The following is a 20,241-nucleotide window of genomic DNA, read 5'->3' as shown; positions in this document are numbered from 1 at the left end:
AACTGATGAGAACTGCAGGGTGAGTCCAGGGCAACATCTGAGGAATAAGAGGTGGGGCTGGTGGGCTCTCGCACCTCCTGGCCCTCAGCCACCACGAGGCGGCTCTGCCAGGCCACCAGGGCCACGGGAGACAGGGCCCAGACAGCAAGTGACAGACACGAGACCCAGGAACTCAGAGCCCAAGTACCACACCGAGAACGCCAGCAGGTGCCCCACCTTCTCCTGGGGTGCCTCATCATAGCAGGGCAGCTGCCTGCACAGCTCCAGGCTCAGCTGGCAGATCCACGTGTTGTCAGAAACGATGGCCAGGGTGTCTCGCAGGAACTGCAGGCCAAGACACCACTGAGAGGCCGGGAGCCCGACCCCTCCCAGGGCTGGGTGGAGCCTGGGCACATCCCCATATGCTGTGGCTGCAGGGGCTGCAGGCCGCCTTCCAGCAGAGTCCGGGGGAGGCAGAGCCAACCCTCAGGGGACAACCATGCCACAGTTGGCTCACCAGGCAGGGCGAGAGGAGGGCCTGCTCCTTGGCTCCTCAGCCACACCATGAGGTGAGGTTGAGGCAGGTGGCCCAGCCTCTGCCACCCCAGCACCCCCCAGGCCAGATAACACCTTAAGGCCCAGGATGGGCCCTGCCCCGACCACCCCCAGCCCTCACCATCAGCAGCTTCTCCTCCCACTCCTCCTGTGGCAGGGTCTCTTCCGTGTGCTCTGAAATGACAGCCGCGCAGGCCAGTGGGGTTCAGAGCCCAGCACCTGCCCTGGAGCTGGGGATGCTCAGCACAGACAGACCTCACCGCCCCACTGCCCCCCACCTGCTCCCAGGAAGCACCCTGCGGGAGTGCTTTTCAAGTCCCAGGTCAACTGGGGCCTTTCTTGGACCACAGGGTAGACTGCTTTTTCCAATTACACAACCCTAGTCCCCACTGGCAACCCTAGTGCCACCTGGCAAAGGTGGGGTCAGAGCTAGCATCTCCCTACCCTGAGACCTGCCCTCCCCACAGGGCTATGCACCCCATCCTGACCCCGGGCTCACCATCCAGGTACCCCAGCAGCATCGGGACAGTCGTCTCCCAATGCTGACCCAGCAAAGGGTGAATGTTAGGGTGCAGAACACTGAGGAGACGCAGCGCCGCCACCCCACGTCCGTCCCCCAGGTAGGGGCTGGAAGACACAACCTGAAGAAAGGCAGCATGGAGCCAGGTCTGAGCAGGGAGCACCAGCCGTGCCCACAAACTGCACCTGCAGGGCCACAGCACCTGACGGGGGGGCCTGGCTCTTCCTGAAGCTGGGCCACCCACATAGAGAAAAACCACGCCTGAGCCCTGACTGCAGCTGCCCACTGAGAAGGTAACTCCTTCCAAGCCTGGGTGGAGCACAGGGACACAGAGTGGGGCACCCGGGCACGCTGTGAAAGGGCAAGGCTCACCAACAGTCTTGCGGTTACAGCATAGGGAGACGGGAGGCTCGCTGGAGATGAGAGGTGGAAATAGTCAGTGGGGGTTGCCTGTAGCCCTGGGGTGGGGGTCGGGAACTGGAGGATGGGGAAGTGGGGACAGGAGCGGGGAGGTGGGGTACGGCGCGGCGCGCACCATGGGCGTCGTACTGGATGAGGAAGGCGTCCGCCCCGGCCTCCTGCCTCTTCTGCGCCAGATGCACGAGGCTCCTGCAGAGCGGAGTCAGGGCCCTGGTGAAGCGCACAGGAGTGAGGAATTGGAGCAGGTACGGCCAGAGGACCTAGGGGAGTAGAGGGCCTGGTCTGCATCCACCCAGAAGGAGGTCCCATGCAGATAGGGCCCTGCCAGAGCTCTGAGGTGGAGACAGACTCTTTGCTGGGCCTGAGCACCCTGGGCCACTGCCCTGGAGAGCTCTGTTGTCGCCAGGCAGGGACGGGTGCCGTGCACTCACGTGACTCATCCTGTCCACGGTGGTGCTGACCAGGTAGAGGGTGCGCACGCTGACGGCCCGCACACTGTCGGCCTTGGGGTCCTTGCTGCTGGGACCTGGCTTCTCAGGCTGGAGGAAGGCAAAAGGCAAAGGTGTGCGTGGGCGGCCGTGGTTCTGGGCCTGAGGACACAGCTTGCCCGGAAGCAGGGCAGACCCTGGGCCTCGCTGCGGGACACAGACATGTGCGTGACCTGCCACAGACAGAAAAGGCACTCTCCGCTAAGATCACCCAAGAAAGCAGGCTCACCTGCCTCAGTTCTCATCTCCAAAACAAACAAAACCTTGAGCATTTGCTAAGCTACTGACTCCATTAAAAAATAACTGCTCATGACGTTGCAATGCCTGCAGGGGAGGAAAAGGATAGCCTCTGTGGGAACATAAACCATGTCAGAAAACCTGGTTCCCACTAAGACACCACCCAGCCTCGGCAGCCACAGTGGGCTGGATGCCTGCTGTCCTCTCTGTGCGCTCAGCTCCCGGCAGGCAGCCCTGCAAGAAGATGACTTCTGTTTCCCACACGTTCCATCCAGGTTTTGAAATACCAAAGGGTAAAAGCTCAGCGACAAAGCGACATATTTGGAAAAATGGCAACCGTACAGGGACTTCTAATTCCTCTCTTTCAGAAGCCAAAAGTCACTCAGAAAAAAAAAAAAATAGTGATATTTAGGCCTTGAACTTCCATTTTACAGTAGGCTCTAAAAATACAGATAGAACTTTATACCAAACATGCACAAACCACTTTGAAATCCTGACCATTAGGCCAAAAATAATACTGCAACCAACACTTAAAAGCAGAAATCAACCCGGCCAGATTCAATATAACAATAAATCCACAACAACCATGAAAACCTATCGACCTGGAGATTTTAAAGATCATAAAAGAATCATTTGGGTTACGCCAGGTGCGGTGGCTCAAGCCTGTAATCCCAGCACTTTGGGAGGCCGAGACGGGCGGATCACGAGGTCAGGAGATCAAGACCATCCTGGCTAACACGGTGAAACCACGTCTCTACTACAAAATACAAAAAACTAGCCGGGCGAGGTGGCGGGCGCCTGTAGTCCCAGCTACTCGGAGGCTGAGGCAGGAGAATGGCGTGAACCCGGGAGGCGGAGCTTGCAGTGAGCTGAGAACCGGCCACTGCACTCCAGCCCGGGCGACAGAGCGAGACTATGTCTCAAAAAAAAAAAAAAAAGAATCATTTGGGTTAACAAAGAAACCAAATAGAAATTGCAAAATACCCAGTAATGAACATTGAGGACATACTGCAACTCCACCAGAAACACGAACCTGAGGACACAGACCAGGGCAATGCTTATGTGAAAAAATGCCCCCAGAGTACTACAACAGGGAAATGAGGAGACAAGAGCAAGGAAAATCCCAGAGACAGGGTGTGAAAAAGTATAACCGTGAAATAAAGAATTCAATTCAGGAAACAAATAATGTAATGATTCACTGAGGAAGAAATTACTGACTTGGAAGAACAGGCTGCCGAAGGCTTCAAGGAAGAAGAAATTTAAAAAGAATGGAAAAAGAAAAAGCTGAAAGAGGTGAAGACAGCAGTGCTAGCCTTTGGATAACGGATACACCAGAGTCAGTGAGACACAAAAACAGGGGCAAGAAATACTCAAGAAATAAAAGAGCGAGCTTCCCAGAAACAAGAGACCAGTGGTTCATGGAAGGGACTGCAGAGCGGAGGCGCGGGCAGCCCCAGGTGAGTTGGGACGCCATCCTGCGCCAGAAAGGGCAGTGGGGCCTCAGGACAGGGGCCTGTGTGCTCCAAGGGGTGCTACTGACCAAGTGTGGGACAGTTTGAACACCAAGGCCAGCAACAGGGACTGCGCATGGACCCCTGCATCAAACAGCAAACCACTAGTCCACACGGAGAGAGATGCATGCACACAAGAATAGGAGCGGCTTTGTCACAACAGAGGCCAAAGAATCAAGTACAGCAGGATCACTGGAGTTAGAAAACCATCCACGGATGATAAAAACAATTGATGTTGACTAAGCATTTATTTATTTATTCATTTATTTTGAGATGGAGTCTCGCTCTGTCACCCAGGCTGGAGTGCAGTGGGGTGATCTTGGCTCACTGCAACCTCCGCCTCCCGGGTACAAGCAATTCTCCTGCCTCAGCCTCCCGAGTAGCTGGGATTACAGGTGCCCGCCACCATATCCGGCTAGTTTTTTTGGGATTTTTAGTAGAGATGGGGTTTCACCATGTTGGCCAGGCTGGTCTTGAACACCTGACCTCAAGTGATCCACCCGCCTCAGCCTCCCAAAGTGCTGGGATTACAGGCGTGAACCACAGCACCAGGCCTGATGCTGATTAATCACAAGAAGATATTTACTTAATCCCAAAGATCTCCCTACAAACTACTTATTTATTACAAGGCAGAAACAGCAACTTTCCAGTGCAGAAACCGAGCACAGACAAGTGAGCAGAACTAACAAGATCAACACTGAAACAAACCAACACGAGGACCCCTCGATATGATACATTGGTGGGGACACACCAAATTCCACGAGATTCCTCCCAAAACTGCATCACCTGGGTTAAATCATGAGGAAACACCATCATACTTGAGCTATTCAACAAAATAACTGGTCTTGATTCTTTGAAAGCATCCAGGTCAACAAACACAAGGGCAGGAGGCTAACAGGGCACAACAGTCACACACTGTATGTGTCTGGGCTGTACCCTGTGCCACAAAGCAGCTAAAGGGGCAGAACTGGGATGACCCAGGAAGTGCATGGATCAGGTGACATTATGGCCTCCATGTTGAATTTCCTGATTGCAACATCTGGACTATGGTTGTGCAGAACAAGGTCCTTATTCTTAGGAAACAAACAAGGCATTCAGTAGTCAGTGATAAAGGGACATAATGTCTCAAATTTTCTCTCAAATGAGTTGGAAAAAAATTGTGCACGTATATACCTGTGTGTGTACAAATTACACAAATATCACACAAAGGCATAAAAAAAGCATACACCATGATCTCTTATAGACATGAAAATCCTCAACAAAATACCAGCAAACTGAAGACAACAATGTATAAAAATGATTGTACACCATGACCAAGAATGCGAGTTTAACATCTGAAAATCACCTAATGAAATATACCATATCACTAAAATAAATAAACAAAAGTGACAAGCTCATTTTAAACACAGTAAAAAACACATCAAATCTAGTACTTCTTCATGATAAAAACATTCAGCAAAGCAGGACTAGAAAGTGGTGTCCGTGACGTGATGAAGGCCCACAGCAGGAATCGTACCTGATGGTGCTGGCCTAAATGCTTCTACACAAAGAGAAGGAACAAGACAAGGGTGCCTGCTTGCACCAGTTTTATTCAACAGTATTGGACGTTCTAGCTGGGGCAGTTAAGCAAGAAAATTAAAAGGCATCCAGGTTGAAAAAAAGAAGTAAAACTATAGTTGTAGATGACACAATCCTTACAGAAAATCCTAAGAAATCCAGTAAAAACTATTATAACTAATAAGCAAGTTCAACAAGGATGCAGTATACAAGATCAATATGAAAGGATAATTGTAGGCCGGGCACAGTGGCTCACGCCTGTAATCCCAGCACTTTGGGAGGCCGAGATGGGCAGATTGCCTGAGCTCACGAGTTCGAGACCAGCCTGGCCAACATGGTGAAACCCTGTCTCTACTAAAATACAAAAACAAATCAGCTGGGCATGGTGGCGGGCGCCTATAATCCCAGCTACGCGGAGGCTGAGGCATGAGAACTGCTTGAACCCGGGAGGCAGAGGTCACAGGGAGCTGAGACTGTGCCATTGCACTCCAGCCTGGGCAACAAAGTGAAACTCTGTCTCAAAAAAAAGAAAGAAAGAATAATTGTATTTCTATACAGTAGCAAAGAATAAACTGAAAATGAAATTAAGAAAATAATTCAGACCCGGTGCAGTGGCTCACATCTGTGGTCTCAGCACTTAAGGAGGCCCAAGGCGGGTAGATGGCTTGAGGTCAGGAGTTCAAGACCAGCCTGGTCAACATGGTGAAACCCCATCTCTACCAAAAAAAGAAAAAACAAACAAAAATCCCCCAAAATTAGCCAGGCATGGTGGTGGGCACCTGTAATCCCAGCTACTCAGGAGGCTAAGACAGGAGAATTGCTTGAACTCGGGAAGTGGAGATTGCAATGAGCCGAGATTGTGCTACTGCACTCCAGCCTGGGAGACAGAGCAAGACTCTATCTAAAAAAAGAAAAGAAAAGAAAAGAAAAGAAAAGAATTCCATTTACAATAGCATCAAAAAGAATAAAATATTTATGAATAAATCTAACAAAAGAAGTGCAAAACTTATACTCTGAAAACTACAAAACATTAAAATAAAGACCTAAAAATATAGAGATACCTCCCATGTTCACAGATACAAAGATTTTGATATTGTTAAGATGGAACTACTCCCCAAACAGATATACAGATTCAGTGCCATCCCTGTAAAAATTCCGGGTGACTACTGTGCAAGAATTGACAAGCTGATCCTAAAACAAATTCACACGGGAATTCAAGGGACCCAAAATAGCCAAAATGATCTTGAAAAAGAACAAAGTTAGAGAACTTGTACCTTCCCAATTTCAGAATTTTCTACAAAGCAACAATGTTCACAGCAGCATTATTCACAGGAGCCAGAAGGTGGCAGTACCCCAAGTGTCCAGGAAGGGACGAAAGGGTAAGCACGACGCCGTCTCCACACACGGACTGTTGAGCCCTGAAGGAGGGAAATTCTGGCAGGGCTACACCATGGGAGAACATTTAGGTCCTTATGCCGAGTGGGAGAAGCCAGACACAAAAGGACAAATGCTGTTTGCGTCCACTTACATGAAGTACCTTGAGTAGTGAAATTCATAAAGGTAAATGGTGGGGCGCAGGAGCTGAGCAGGAGGGAATGGGAGTTAGCATTTAATGGGGACAGTTTCTGTTTGGGAACATGGACGAGCTCTGGAGCTGGAAGATGGTGATGGCTGCACAACAATGCGAATGTGCTTAATGTCACTGAAGTGTGCACTTAAAATGGGTTGAGACAGTCAAGTTTATGTTATTTTACCATAATAAAAATGGTTTGCTAAAAAAGCAATCATGTCCAGGTGCTGTGGCTCTTGCCTATAATGCCAGCCCTTTGGGAGGCCAAGGCAGAAAGATTGCTTGAGCCCAGGAGTTCTAGACTGGCCTGGGCAACACAGAGAGACCCCATCCCTATAACAACACAACTTGAAATTAGCCAGGTGTGGTGGTGCCCACCTGTGGTCCCAGCTATTTGGGGGACTGAGGCAGGAGGACTGCTTGAGCCTGGGAGGTTGAGGCTGCAGTAAGCCATGATTGCATCACTATACTCCAACCTGGGTAACAAAGCAAGACTCTGTCTCATAAAAAAAAAAATTAAACGAAACACTCAATATAATCTACCATACTAACAGTCAAAAGAAGAAAAAATACATAATTTCACCAACAGATGCACAAAACTGTTTCAATTTTGACATTAATCCATAAAATCCATCATAATGTCTCAGAAAACTAGAAATAGAAAGGAGTTTCTTCAAGCTGATAAAGGGCATCAATGAAAACCTGTTATAGGCGGGAGCAAAAACAGTGGCTCTCATGGAGACAGACAGTAAGTAGGCTGGTGGTTACCAGAGGCCGGGAAGGGTAGAAGGTAGGGGTATGAAGAGGGGCTGATTAATGGGTACAAATATATATTCAGAAAAAAGACCTAGTATCCTATAGATCAGTAGGATGACTATAGTTTACCCTACTATAGGTTACAGATTATAGTATAATCTATTGTACATTTCCAAATCGCTAGAAAGGAATAATTAGAATGCTTCTAGCCTAAAGAAAAAACCTAACATGCAATGTATTTAAACCCTTATTTAAGTAAAACTTGTTTTCAGAAAAAAAAAACCAACATGCAAGGTGGTGGATATCCCAGTTTCCCTGATTTGATCTTTACACATAACATGAATGTATTAAATTATCATATGTACCCCAAGTATACGGACATCTATTATGTGTCAATAAAAACAAGCAAGCAAGCCCATTCGGGCGTGACCTTGTTTCACTGAGCTCTGCTTTACTGGACGTCACAGGTGCTGCATTTTAACGAAGTGGAAGGTCTGGGGCAGCCCTGTGTCCAGCAAGTCTATGGCGCCTTTTTCAACAGCATGTGCTTGGTGTGTGTCTCTGTGTCACATTTTGCTAATTCTTGGAATATTTCAAACTGTTTCATTAATATTGTATCTGTGATGGTGATTTGTGATTAGAGATCTCTGATGTTACTATCATAATTGTTTTGGGGTGCTATGAACTGCAATATATAAAACTGCAAGCTTAATCAATGAATGTTGGGTGTCCTGACCCACTGATCAGCCACTCCCCACCTCTCTCCCTCTGCTAGGGTCTCCCTGCTCCCTGAAACACAACAATGTCGAAATGAGTCCAATTAAAACCCTACAGTCGCCTCCATGTGTTCATGTGAGAGGAAGAGCCCCACATCTCTCACTTTAAATCAAAGGCCAGAATTGATGAAGCTTAGTGAGGAAGGCATGTCAAAAGCTGAAACAGGCTAAAGGCCAGACCTCTTGTGCTAGTCAGTCATGTCATGAATAAAAAGGAAAAGCTCTTGAAGGAAATCAAGTGTCACTCCAGTGAACACACGAATGATAAGAAAACAAAACAGCCTTATTGCTGACCTTGAGAAAGTCTGAATGGTCTGCATAGAAAATCAGATCAGCCAAACATTCCCTTAAGCCAAAGCTTAATCCAGAGCAACTCTCTTCAACTCCGTGAAGGCTGAGAGCGGTAAGGAAGCTGCAAAAGAAAAGCTGCAAGAGAAAAGCTGGAAGCTGGCAGAAGTTGGTTCCTGAGGGTTAAGGAAAGAAGTCATCTCCATAACAAAAATACCAAGGTGCAGCAGAAACTGCTGATGGAGAAACTGCAACAAGTTGTCCAGGAGATTAGCAAAGAGCATTATTATTATTATTATTATTATTATTTTTGAGACAGAGTCTAGCTCTGTCGCCCAGGCTGGAGTGCAGTGGCGCCATCTCAGCTCACAGTAGCCTCTGCCTCCCAGGTTCAAGTGATTCTCCTGCCTCAGCTTCCCGAGTAGCTGGGAATACAGGTGTGGTCCACCACGCTTGGCTAATTTTTGCATTTTCAGTAGAGACGGGATTTCACCATGTTGGCCAGGCTGGTCTTGAAGTCCTGACCTCAAGTGATCCGCTGGCCTCAGCTTCCCAAAGTGCTGGGATTACAGGCGTGAGCTGTAATGAATGCAAAGGAAAAGCTAAGAGAAAACAAAACAACCTTATTGCTGGCATGGAGAACATTTTAAGAGCATTTTATTATTTCTTTCTTTCTTTTTGTTTAAGACAGAGTCTTGCTCTGTCACCCAGGTGGGCAGATTGCTTGAGCTCAGGAATTTAAGACTAACCTGGGCAACACAGCAAAACCTATCTTTAGAAAAACAAGACAAAACAAAACAAAAATTAGCTGGGTGTGTTGGTGTTGGTGTGTGCCTGTAGCCCCAGCTACTCAGGAGGGTGAGGTGGGAGGACTGAGTCCAGGAGGTTGAGGCTGCAGTGAGCTGTGATTGAGCCACTGAACTCCAGCCTGGGTCACAGAGTGAGACCCTATTCCAAAAAAAAAAAAAGAACATCATAAGGTGATTGATTGCTGCCACAGACAGTGATTTCTCTCACAGATCTGGGCAACAAGAATTGAAAACCTTCTGGAAAGGATTCACCATAGTAGATGCCATTAAGAGCATTTGTGATTCATGGAAAGAGGTCAACAAAATCAGCATGAACAGGAGTTTGGAAGAAGCTGGTTCCAAACCTCATGGATAACTTTGAGGGGGTCAAGACATCAGTGGAGGAAGTCACTGCAAATGTGGTGGAAACAGCAAGAGAATTCGAATTGGAAGTGGAGTCGGAAGATGGAACTGAATTGCTGCAATCTCATGATCAAACCGGAATGGATGAGGTGCTGTTTCTTTCGGACGGCAAAGAAAGTGGTTTCTTGAGATTGAATCTGCTCCTGGTGAAGATGCTGTGAACATTGTTGAAACGACAACAAAGGATTCAGAATATTCCATAAACTTAGTTGATAAAGAAGTGGTTGGGTTTGAGAGGAATGACGCCCATTTTGAAAGATCTACTGTGGGTAAAATGCTATCAAATAGCAGTGCATAAGACAGAAAAGTTTAGTGAACAGAAGACTCCATCAGTGCAGCAAACTTCATCATCGTCCTATTTTAAGAAATTGTCGGCTAGGCCCAGTGGCTCATGCCTATAATCTCAGCACTTTGGGAGGCTGAGGCAGGTGGATCATGAGGTCAGGAGATCGAGACCATCTTGGATAACATGGTGAAACCCCATCTCTACTAAAATACAATTAGCTGGGTGTGGTGGCGTGTGCCTGTAATCCCAACTACTTGGGAGGCTAGGCAGGGAAATTGCTTGAACCTGGGAGGTGGAGGTTGCTGTGAGTTGAGATCACACCACTGTATTCCAGCCTAGCAAGAGAGCAAGACTCTCCGTCTCAAAAAAAAAAAAAGAAAGATATTGTCACAGTCACCCTAACCTTCAGCAACCACCGCCCTGATCAGTCAGCGGCTGTCACTGTCAAGGCAAGACCCTCCACCAGCAAGAAGATTATGACTTGCTGATGGCTCAGATGACCCTCAGCAATTTTTTTTTAGCAATAAAGTGTTTGTAAGTTAAGGCACGTACTTTGTTTTTTTAGACATAATGCTATTGCACATTTAATATACTACAGTATAGTATAAACATAACTCCTTTTTTTTTTTTTTTGAGAGGTTCTCGTTCTGTTGCCCGGGCTGGAGCATAATAGTGTGATCACAGTTCACTGCAGCTTCAGCCTCCTGGGCTCAAGCAGTCCTCCCACCTCAGCCTCTTGAGTAGCTGGGACCACTGGCGCATGCCATCATACCCAGCTAATTTTTTTTAATTTTTATGTAGAAACAAGGTCTGGTTACAATGTCCAGGCTGGTCTCAAATTCCTGGCCTTAAGCGATTTTCCTGCCCCAGCCTCCTAAAGTGCTTCTCCAAACAACATTCTCTTTTCTTTTTTCAGATAGGGTGTCACTATGTCACCTAGGCTGGAGTGCAGTGGTGTGATCACAGCTCACTGCAGCCTCGACTTCCTGGGCTCAAGTGATCCTCCCACCTCAGCCTCCCAAGTGGCTGGGACCTCAGGCGTGAGCCATCAGGCCCAGCTATTTTTTTTTTTATTATTTATAGAGATAAGGTCTCACTATGTTGCCCAGGCTGGTCTCAAACTCCCAGGCTCGAGTGATCCTCCTGCCCTGGCCTCCCAAAGTGCTGGGATTACAGGTGTGAGCCACTGCACTGGCCCAGCATTCAACTTTTTTTGTGTGTGTGACAGGGTCTCGCTCTGTCACCCAGGCTGGAGTACAGTGGCATGATCTTGGCTCACTGCAACCTCTGCCTCCCAGGCTCCAGTGATCTTCCTGCCTCAGCCTCCAGAGTAGCTGGGACTACAGGTATGCACCACCACACACAGCTAATTTTTTGTATTTTTTGTAGAGATGGGGTTTCGCCAGGTTGTCCAGGCTGGTTTTGAATTCCTGAACTCAAGGAGATTGAATGATCTGCCCGCCTCAGCCTCCCAAAGTGCTGGGATTACAGGCATGAGCCACTGTGCCCAGCCCCTAGCATTCTTAATAGTAAAAGGCAGTATGTTCCCCTTATGGGAACGAAGCAGGGGTGGCTGCTCTCACTACTTCCGCTCATTCAGCAGCATACTAGAGACTTCACCAATGCAGTAAGTCAAGAAAATAAAAAAGGTCATCTAGATTTACAAATAAAACTGCCTATATGAAGACATGATGCTCTATGTAGAAAATCCCAAAGAATCTATAAAAAAGCAAAGCCACAGGATACACGGTAATATCTAAAAATCAATTGTATATTCTATACACTAACAATGAACAGTTAGAAATTGAAATGAACAAAACTGTAACATTACCATGGCAGTAAAAACAAAATAGCTTTTAAAATCTAACAAAATACCAGAATATACAGACTCTACATGCTGAGAATTACAAAACACTGGTGAACAAAATCGAAGAAGACCTAAATAAATGTAGAAATGTACTGTTTTCATGGATTGGAAGACTGAATATCATCAACAAGATGACTCTAAAATTTACAGAGAAAAACAGAGGAACTAAAATAGCCAAAACATATTCAAAAAAGACCAAAGATGGAAAACTCACATTAACCTGACTCCAGAACTTACTGTAAAGCATCCAGGTGCAGCGGCTCATGCCTGTCTATCCCAGCATCCAGGCGCGGCGGCCCACACCTGTCATCCCAGCACTTTGGGAGGCCGAGGCAGGTGGATCACTTGAGGCCAGGAGTTCGAGACCAGCCTGGCCAACACAGTGAAACTCCATCTCTACTAAAAATACAAAACTTAGATGGGCGTGGTGGTGCACGCCTGTAATCCCAGCTACTCAGGAGGCTGAGGCATGAGAATTGCTTGAACTGGGAGGTGGAGGCTGCAGTGAGCCAGCATGGCACCATTTGACTCCAGCCTGAGTAACAACAGAGCAAGACTCTGTCTCAAAAACAAAACAAAAGAAACCTTAAAGCCATGGAAAGACAGTGTGGTACTGATGACAGATGATGACAGATTTCACAGATGAGCGGAGCTGGAGCATTAGAGATAATCCATACGGTTGCCTGATTTTTGACGAAGATGCAAGGCAATTTGTCAATGTACAGAGAAGAGTGTTCTCAACACGTGGTGCTGGGACAACTGGACATTCACATGCAAAAAAACGAGCCTCAAGCACACCTCACTTTAACAAAAATTAACTCAAAAGGCTGGGCACGGTGGCTCACGCCCGTAATCCTAGCACTTTGGGAGCCCGAGGTGGGAGGATCACCTGAGGTCAGGAGTTTGAGACCAGCCTGTCCAACACGGTGAAACCCTGTCTCTACTAAAAATATAAAAATTAGCCTGGTGTGTTGGTGCACGCCTGTAGTCCCAGCTACTTGGGAGGCTGAGGCACAAGAATTGCTTGAACCCAGGAGGTGGAGGTTGCAGTGAGCTGAGATCACACCATTGCACTCCAGCTTGGGCCAATAGGAAGAGGGACTCCATCTCAAAAAAAAAAAAAAAAAAAAAAAAAAAAAAAAAAAAAACTAAAAATGTGAAATCATAGGCCTATATGTGAATGTGAATCCTAAAACTTAAAACTTTTAGGCCAGGCACAGTGGCTCACACCTGTTAATTCTAGCACTTTGGGAGGCCGGGGCAGGTGGATCACCTGAGGTCAGGAGTTCAAGAACAGCCTGGCCAACATGGTAAAATTCTGTCTCTACTAAAAAATATATAAAAAATTAAAAATTAGCCAGGCGTGGTAGTGCATGCCTGTGATCCCAGCTACTCGGGAGACTGAAGCAGGAAAACTGCCTGAGCCTGGGAGGCGGAGATTGCAGTGAGCCAAGATTGCGGCACTGCACTCCAGCCTGGGCAACAGAGCGAGACTCCATCTCAAGTAAACTGGCCATTAAAAAATAATTAAGGCCGGGAGCGGTGGCTCAAGCCTGTAATCCCAGCACTTTGGGAGGCCGAGACGGGCGGATCACGACGTTAGGAGATCGAGACCATCCTGGCTAACATGGTGAAACCCCATTTCTACTAAAAATACAAAAAACTAGCCGGGCGAGGTGGCGGGCGCCTGTAGTCCCAGCTACTTGGGAGGCTGAGGCAGGAGAATGGCGTGAACCCGTGAGGCGGAGCTTGCAGTGAGCCGAGATTGCGCCACTGCACTCCAGTCTGGGCGACAGAGCGAGACTCCGCCTCAAAAAAAAAAAAAAAAAAAAAAAAAATTAAAACTTCTGCTCTCTGAAAGACAGGGTTAAGAAAGCAGAAAGACAAGAGTGCAACAGACCTGCAAGACAATATTTATGGGCAGGCGCAGTGGCCCATACCTATAATCCCAGCACTTTGGGAGGCTGAGGCAAGCGAATCACTCAAGGTCAAGAGTCAGAGATCAGCCTGGGAACATAGGCTGTCTCTATTCAAGAACAAAACAGTATGTATTAAAAGTTAAAAAAAAAAAAAGAAAAAAGAAAACAAAATATTTATAAGCCACAAATCCAACAAAGGACTTGTGCCCAGAATATAGAAAGATCTCTCAAAATTTGATAATAAGAAAACAACCCAATTGGAAAATGGGCACAAGAAGTGCCACCCATGGTGGCTGGCACATGCCTGTGGTCCCACCTACTTGGGAGGCTGAGGCAGGAAGATCACTTGAGCCCAGGAATTTGAGCCTGCAAGGAGCCATTATCGTGCCACTGCACTCTAGCCTTGGCAACAGAGTGAGGCTTTGTCTCTAAAAAATTTAAAAACAAAACAAAAATTTAAATGGAAAAAAAAAGAAAGTTAGGTGGGTAATAGAGATAAAACGGCAAAATAATAACTAATTCTAATCTTTAATTCATGTTTCTCCAAAAACCTTGAAGGGGAATCTACATCCAAGCGAGACTCCCTGGATTTGTCTTCTTCTCCCCAGTGGCCCTGCACCTGACTGCTCCAGAATCATTTGGCCACCCCTTGGGCTTCACCACAGAGCCCAGCACCCAGTGGCACCACAGGGCCTGCCACTGCCACTCATCCCCTCTGCAGTGTGTCTGGCAAACACCCCAAGGCCCACTTGTCTCAGAGCAACATGTCCTGCTTTGCTCTTTGAACATTTTATCACAAATAATTTGAAACATGCAAAAGTAGAAAGGTCGTTACACTGAACCCCACACATCAAGCAATGCAGACTGAGAGGCTCCACAGAAACAGCAAGGTGCTATGGCTAAAACATGAGTGCTGGGGTGTGGTGGCACGCACCTGTCATTCTGGCACTTTTTCAGGCCGAGGTGGGAGGGCTGCTTGAGCTCACGAGTTCAAAAGCAACCTGGGCAACATAGTATGATCCCATCTCTACAAAAAATAAAAAATTAGCCAGGTGTGGAGGCATGAGCCTGTAGTCCCAGCTACTCAGGAGGCTGAGGGAGGAGGATCGCTTCAGCCCAGTTCAAGGCTGCAGTGAGCTGTGATCTCGCCAGTGTACTCCAGTCTGGGTGGCAGAGCGAGACCCAGTCTCAAAAGTAATAATTATTATTATTATATAGATAAAAATATTTGAGTCTGTGAGATTACATCTATTCAAAATGGTTTTTCTTTTGGTTTTAGAAAACCTTAATAACGTTTTCTAATATTCAAAGAAACTTCCAACTCCCAAACCTTGGGAACTAAAAGACTAAAACAGAGGCCTTGGCTCTCCAGGTCATGCCTAATGACTCATGGAGCTGCTGTGAAGACGCTGAGGTCAGAATCAGCTGAGCTGGTGGTGGCCCACCTGCTGGGGCCTGCAGAACAGACACGTGCGCAGCTTCCTCACTGACGACCACGCACTTAGAGGCAACATCACAGCATACTCTCCCCGAGCTCTGATGTTTCCAGATAAATTCACATATCCCACTTGGGGCACAGCAGGCACTAGAGTGATGGTCACGAGAACACAAGGAGGGCGGCGTCTCTGTTCTCAGCTGGCCTTGGTGGACAGACCAGCTTTGCCAACTTGAAGAACCAGACCCAGAGCCAGGGACTTGAGTGCCGACGTGCTCAGCAGCCAGCAGGCAGCAGTGCAGGGTGACAGAGGCTGTCTAGACCATCTGTGGGTTATTTTGCCACGTTCTGCCTTGCTCTCCTTCAAGAAGACATTGGCATTTGTACAGTAACTTCTTAAATAGAAAAGCCCCAAATAGGACAAACTCTCTATTTCCTGCTTCTGCATTCTGAGTCCCGGGAGCTGCCGAGAGGACTGGCTCAGTGCAGAGGCTCTGACTCAGAAACCAGAGGGAGCCGGGCACACTGGCGTGTGCCTGCAGTCTCATGGGGCTGAGGCAGGAGGGCCGCTTGATCCCAGGAGTTCCAGGCTGCAGCGTGCTATGATCACACCTGAGAATAGCCACTGCACTCCAGCCTGGGCCACAGAGCAAGACCCTGTCTCTATTAACAAACAAAAGACAGCAGACGGCACCTCCGCACGCAGACTGCAGCCCACACATCCACCCTCTGCCGGGCCAATGGCTCCTGATGAGAGTGCCTAACACAGGTCAGGGGCAGCGTGGGCCTAGGAGGCAGGCAAGGTGGCAGCCTCTTACCTCCTGCTCGGGGGGCAGCGCGCACTGCTGCACGATGTACTCAATCATCACCTCACCTCCAGGCTGCTCCAGGTAGCCGTGGTGGGCCATGGCACTGATCACCTGCACCACTGCCCGCTTCACCTGCCCAGAACAAATGGGAGATCAGGAAGGGGATGCAGAGACTGCCATGTCAGTCCAGCCAGCAGAGAGGAACCTCACTCTTCCTCACACCCACACCCACACGTGCCTGCACCTGCAGCTACACTGACACCTGGACCTGGACCTACCCCCACATCTGTACCTGGATCTACCTGCACCCACATCTGGGCCTGCACCTGTACTCACACCTGTACCTACCTGTATCCACACCTGGGCCTGTACCCACATACCTGCACCAACACCCACACTATACCCACACCTATGCCTGTACCCGCACTTGCACCTGTGCCTGCATCCATACCTGCACCCACATCCACACCTAAGCCTGCTCCCACACCCATACCCATACTTACCTGCATCCACACCTAAGCCTGCTCCCACACCCATATCTATACCTACCTACCTGGGTCTGCACCCACACCTGTAGCTGGACGTACCTGTACCCGCCTGCACCTGTGTCTGCCTTTTTCTCTGTCCCTAGGCTGTGTGGAGGTCCCTTCGCCCCCAGAAGGCAGCCTTCCCTCTGCAGAGGGCTCCTCCCAAAGCCACCCTGCCCCCATGCCGCCTGTGCATCTGCGGCTGCCCTTCCTAGGCTCCAGATACACCGTCCCTCCCTCCGGGGCTCGCCCTGGCCTCAGGGGATGGGGCTGAGGTCCTTCTGAGCTAGCTTCTCTCGTGTGATCCCCATGTTTCCTGCGTGCACCATAAATCTAGTCCCTGAATCTGCAGTTATCACCCAAACAATCCTAGGAGTTGAGCCTGCATGTCCAGCCTCACCCAGTAACTCGAAGGCACAGCCAGGCCAATGTGGCCAAACCAGCCATTCCCCTGAGCCATGGCTTCCGCCCATGCTGCCTCCCTGGGGATCCTTTTCTCCAGCATCGCGACCATGCCTTTGCCCCTTCAGCTGTCTGGTCCAGTGTCCCCACCCCGAGGAGGCTTCTCTGAGCACCTCCTCCTGGTGCTATCTCAGGGAACAGGGTGGGTGTGGAGGAGCGAGCCGGTTGGTCCCAGACTGCACAGACTGTGTGTTTAACCACCTGGCATTGCAGGCGTCCAAAAGGACCAGAAAACCCTGTCAGGGGCATGTTGGGAAGAGCTCTGAACGTTGGGGAGTGTGTGGGCACGTAAGGGGCACCGCAACAGAGGTGGCACGGGGTCCGTTCAGTAGCTTCTGGGGAAACACAGCAAGAGTCTCACAGAAGGACCCAAGAGGAGGCAAAGGCCGGAGCAGCCCCAGAGGGCTGGGCTCTCTGCTCCCCTTGTAGCAAGCAGGTCCTACCCAAGACAGCAGCCCCTGGGTAACCTGAGTGCAGTCCTCACTTTCGCAAAGATCCACCCACCCAAAGACAGGCCTGGCCTCTGCCCTGGGGTCCTGGGAGGTCATCACGAAGCCCCAAATATCTGGCCTGGTAAGAATGTTCTTGTCCACCTGGGGTCTTGGGCCACACCAGATGGTCTCATGTGACAGGTGGGGGCTACGGGCCACGTGGCATCAGCTCCACCTCCAGAGGGGCTAGAGACAGCTCAGCCACGAGGGCACCAACCGGGTCCACATGACAGACCCCAAGGCAGGAGCTTCCCTAGTTCTGATGCTCTGTGTGCGCTGACTCACATTGCTGCTGAGAGGAGGGGCGGGGGTCTAACGCCGTCTGTGACCCCAGGGGAGGACGGGTGGGAGCTCTGTGTGTGGGCCCTCCTGGATTCTGTCCCAGGCACCCCAGCCATGACTGACGTGGACCTGCATCCTTTCGCTGCAATCACCATGAGCATAGCAGCACGGTGAGCTCCGGGTCCTTCTAGAGAATCACTGAGCCTGAAGGAGGGGCTAGGGACCCGCGGGCCTGTAACTGGTGCCAGTGTGGGGTGGTCTTGGGGATTGTTTCCTGAGTGAGATGTGGGAAAAGCACCAGCCACACACTGAATGGCACACTGTCATCCTTTGTTCCCAAGCTCAGTCCAGTCGAGGGTGGTGGCCGCCTGGTCGGTGGGTGACCTCACAGCATGGCCTGGCCACACCCTGCAGCTGCCTGGGGTGTGGTGGTGCAGCCTGGGCTGGCCCATGTGGTTTACCTTGCTGTTGGTGTCCAGGAGAGGAAGCCTCATGGAAGAGAGGATAAAGGGCTTTTTATCTTCCATCTGAGCAGCTGCAAGAAACAAACAGGACAGCTCAGTCTACCACTGAGATGCGGACCTCAGGGTCCCATATCCACATCACCAGGGGTCTGGCCTCCCCGTGGTCCCTGTGTAGGAGGAAGAGGGAGCATAAGCAAAGCATGCCCACTTTTCTTCAGGGGACAAATAATTCACTTTCCTCAAATAACATCGTTCTACCTAATTCAAAAGCTAAGTGGCTGGCAGTTTAGGGCGGTCGTAGAAGAATGGGCCTGAGTCAGGTACACCCAGGTTCCAACGCCAGGGAAGTTCCTTCAGTGTTTCTCAAGTGCTACAGCGTCAGAATCACTGGAAGGCAGATTAAGCACTGGGGGCAGGGTCCTCTCCTGCTCCCCCTCCAGGCGCTGACTCAGCAGGTCTTGGGGGGCTCAGGTGTGCATTTCTCACACGTTCCAAGGTGAGCTAATGCTGCTGGTCTGGGGATCCCCTTGAGAACCATCAACAGGGCCTTCATTTTCTGACATTTAAATGGGGATAAAAAGTGGATATCAAAGAGTGGCTGAGAGACTGTAACGATGAAGGATGCTGGGAGCAGTGCAGGTGCCCTCTGAGGCCCACTGCACAGGACAGGACCGCTGTCCCACACAGCAGTCCTCGGAGAGAAGGATCACCACAACCCCCATGCCACAGACGAGCAACTTGAGGCCCCAGGGACTGCGGAGCAGCCTCTTCCTGCTGGAACTCAATGTCTTAAACCTGCACAGAAACCCCGTGCCCCGGCCACTCAATGCGGGCACACCCGGGTAGAACACCTTGTCCCTCACTGTCGGTTTCCAGGCCAGCTGCAGCTCTCTATGCCAAAGTTCCCCTGATGAATGCTCTGAGTTGGCATTTAGCGCTTCTTTGGGATCCCAGCTGGTCTTTTCTCTGAGGGTTTGGGACACTCCCTCATAGGAACTCCCCTGTCACATCTGGGGCAACTCCAGTCCTGGGTTAGGAGGATGAAACAGACGTGTGCCACAGAAGCTCAGAAAAGACAGGTTCCAGATCTAACCATGAGACACAGAATAGTGCTTTTAGAAGATGCTGTAGAAGGATCTTCATAGCCTCAGAACTGGGAAGTATAGAAGGCAATAAGAAAAGATGTAAGGGGCTGGGCGCAGTGGCTCATGGCTGTAAACCCAGCATTTTGGGAGGCCAAGGTGGGTGGATCACTTGAGTCCAGGCGTTGGAGACCAGCCTGGACAACATGGACACACCCCTTCTGTACTAACCCCTTCTGTACTAAAAAATACAAAAATTGGTCAGGTGCAGTGGCTCACGCCTGCAATCCCAGCACTTTGGGAGGCAGAGGCGGGCGGATCATGAGGTCAGGAGATCGAGACCATCCTGGCTAACACGGTGAAACCCCGTCTCTACTGATAATACAAAAAATTACCCGGGCGAGGTGGCGGGCGCCTGTAGTCCCAGCTACTCGGGAGGCTGAGGCAGGAGAATGGCGTGAACCCGGGAGGCGGAGCTTGAAGTGTGCCAAGATTGCGCCACTGCACTCCAGCCCGGGCGACACAGCAAGACTCCGTCTCAAAAACAAACAACAACAACAACAAAACCCAAAAATTAGCTAGGGGGGGTAGTGCATGCCTATAGTCCCAGCTACTAGGGAGGCCGAGGCAGGAGAATCACTTGAGCCCAGGAGGCGGAGGTTGCAGTGAGCTGAGATCACACCACCACACTCTAGCCTGGGCCACAGAGCGAGATCCTGTCAAAACAGGGGAGGGGAGGGGAGCGGAGC

At 49.6% G+C, this 20,241-nt stretch overlaps 1 protein-coding gene across 1 annotated transcript in view; it reads right to left on the bottom strand.

Moving 5' to 3' along the window:
- MROH1 (maestro heat like repeat family member 1) overlaps nucleotides 1–20,241 on the bottom strand; it is a 130,452-nt gene that overhangs the window by 26,298 nt on the left and 83,913 nt on the right. The window contains 8 exon segments of the mRNA XM_017883492.1: nucleotides 217–324; nucleotides 656–708; nucleotides 1,034–1,175; nucleotides 1,427–1,467; nucleotides 1,590–1,734; nucleotides 1,906–2,013; nucleotides 16,194–16,316; nucleotides 18,408–18,481. Coding sequence (XP_017738981.1) covers nucleotides 217–324; nucleotides 656–708; nucleotides 1,034–1,175; nucleotides 1,427–1,467; nucleotides 1,590–1,734; nucleotides 1,906–2,013; nucleotides 16,194–16,316; nucleotides 18,408–18,481 — 794 coding nt within the window.

The sequence above is a fragment of the Rhinopithecus bieti genome, unplaced genomic scaffold, assembly GCF_001698545.2.
Source record: "Rhinopithecus bieti isolate Rb0 unplaced genomic scaffold, ASM169854v2 scaffold_13617, whole genome shotgun sequence".
NCBI classification, from domain to species: Eukaryota; Metazoa; Chordata; class Mammalia; order Primates; family Cercopithecidae; genus Rhinopithecus; species Rhinopithecus bieti.
Note: the sequence above shows the minus strand (reverse complement) of the source record. Positions and strands in the feature narration are given on the sequence as shown.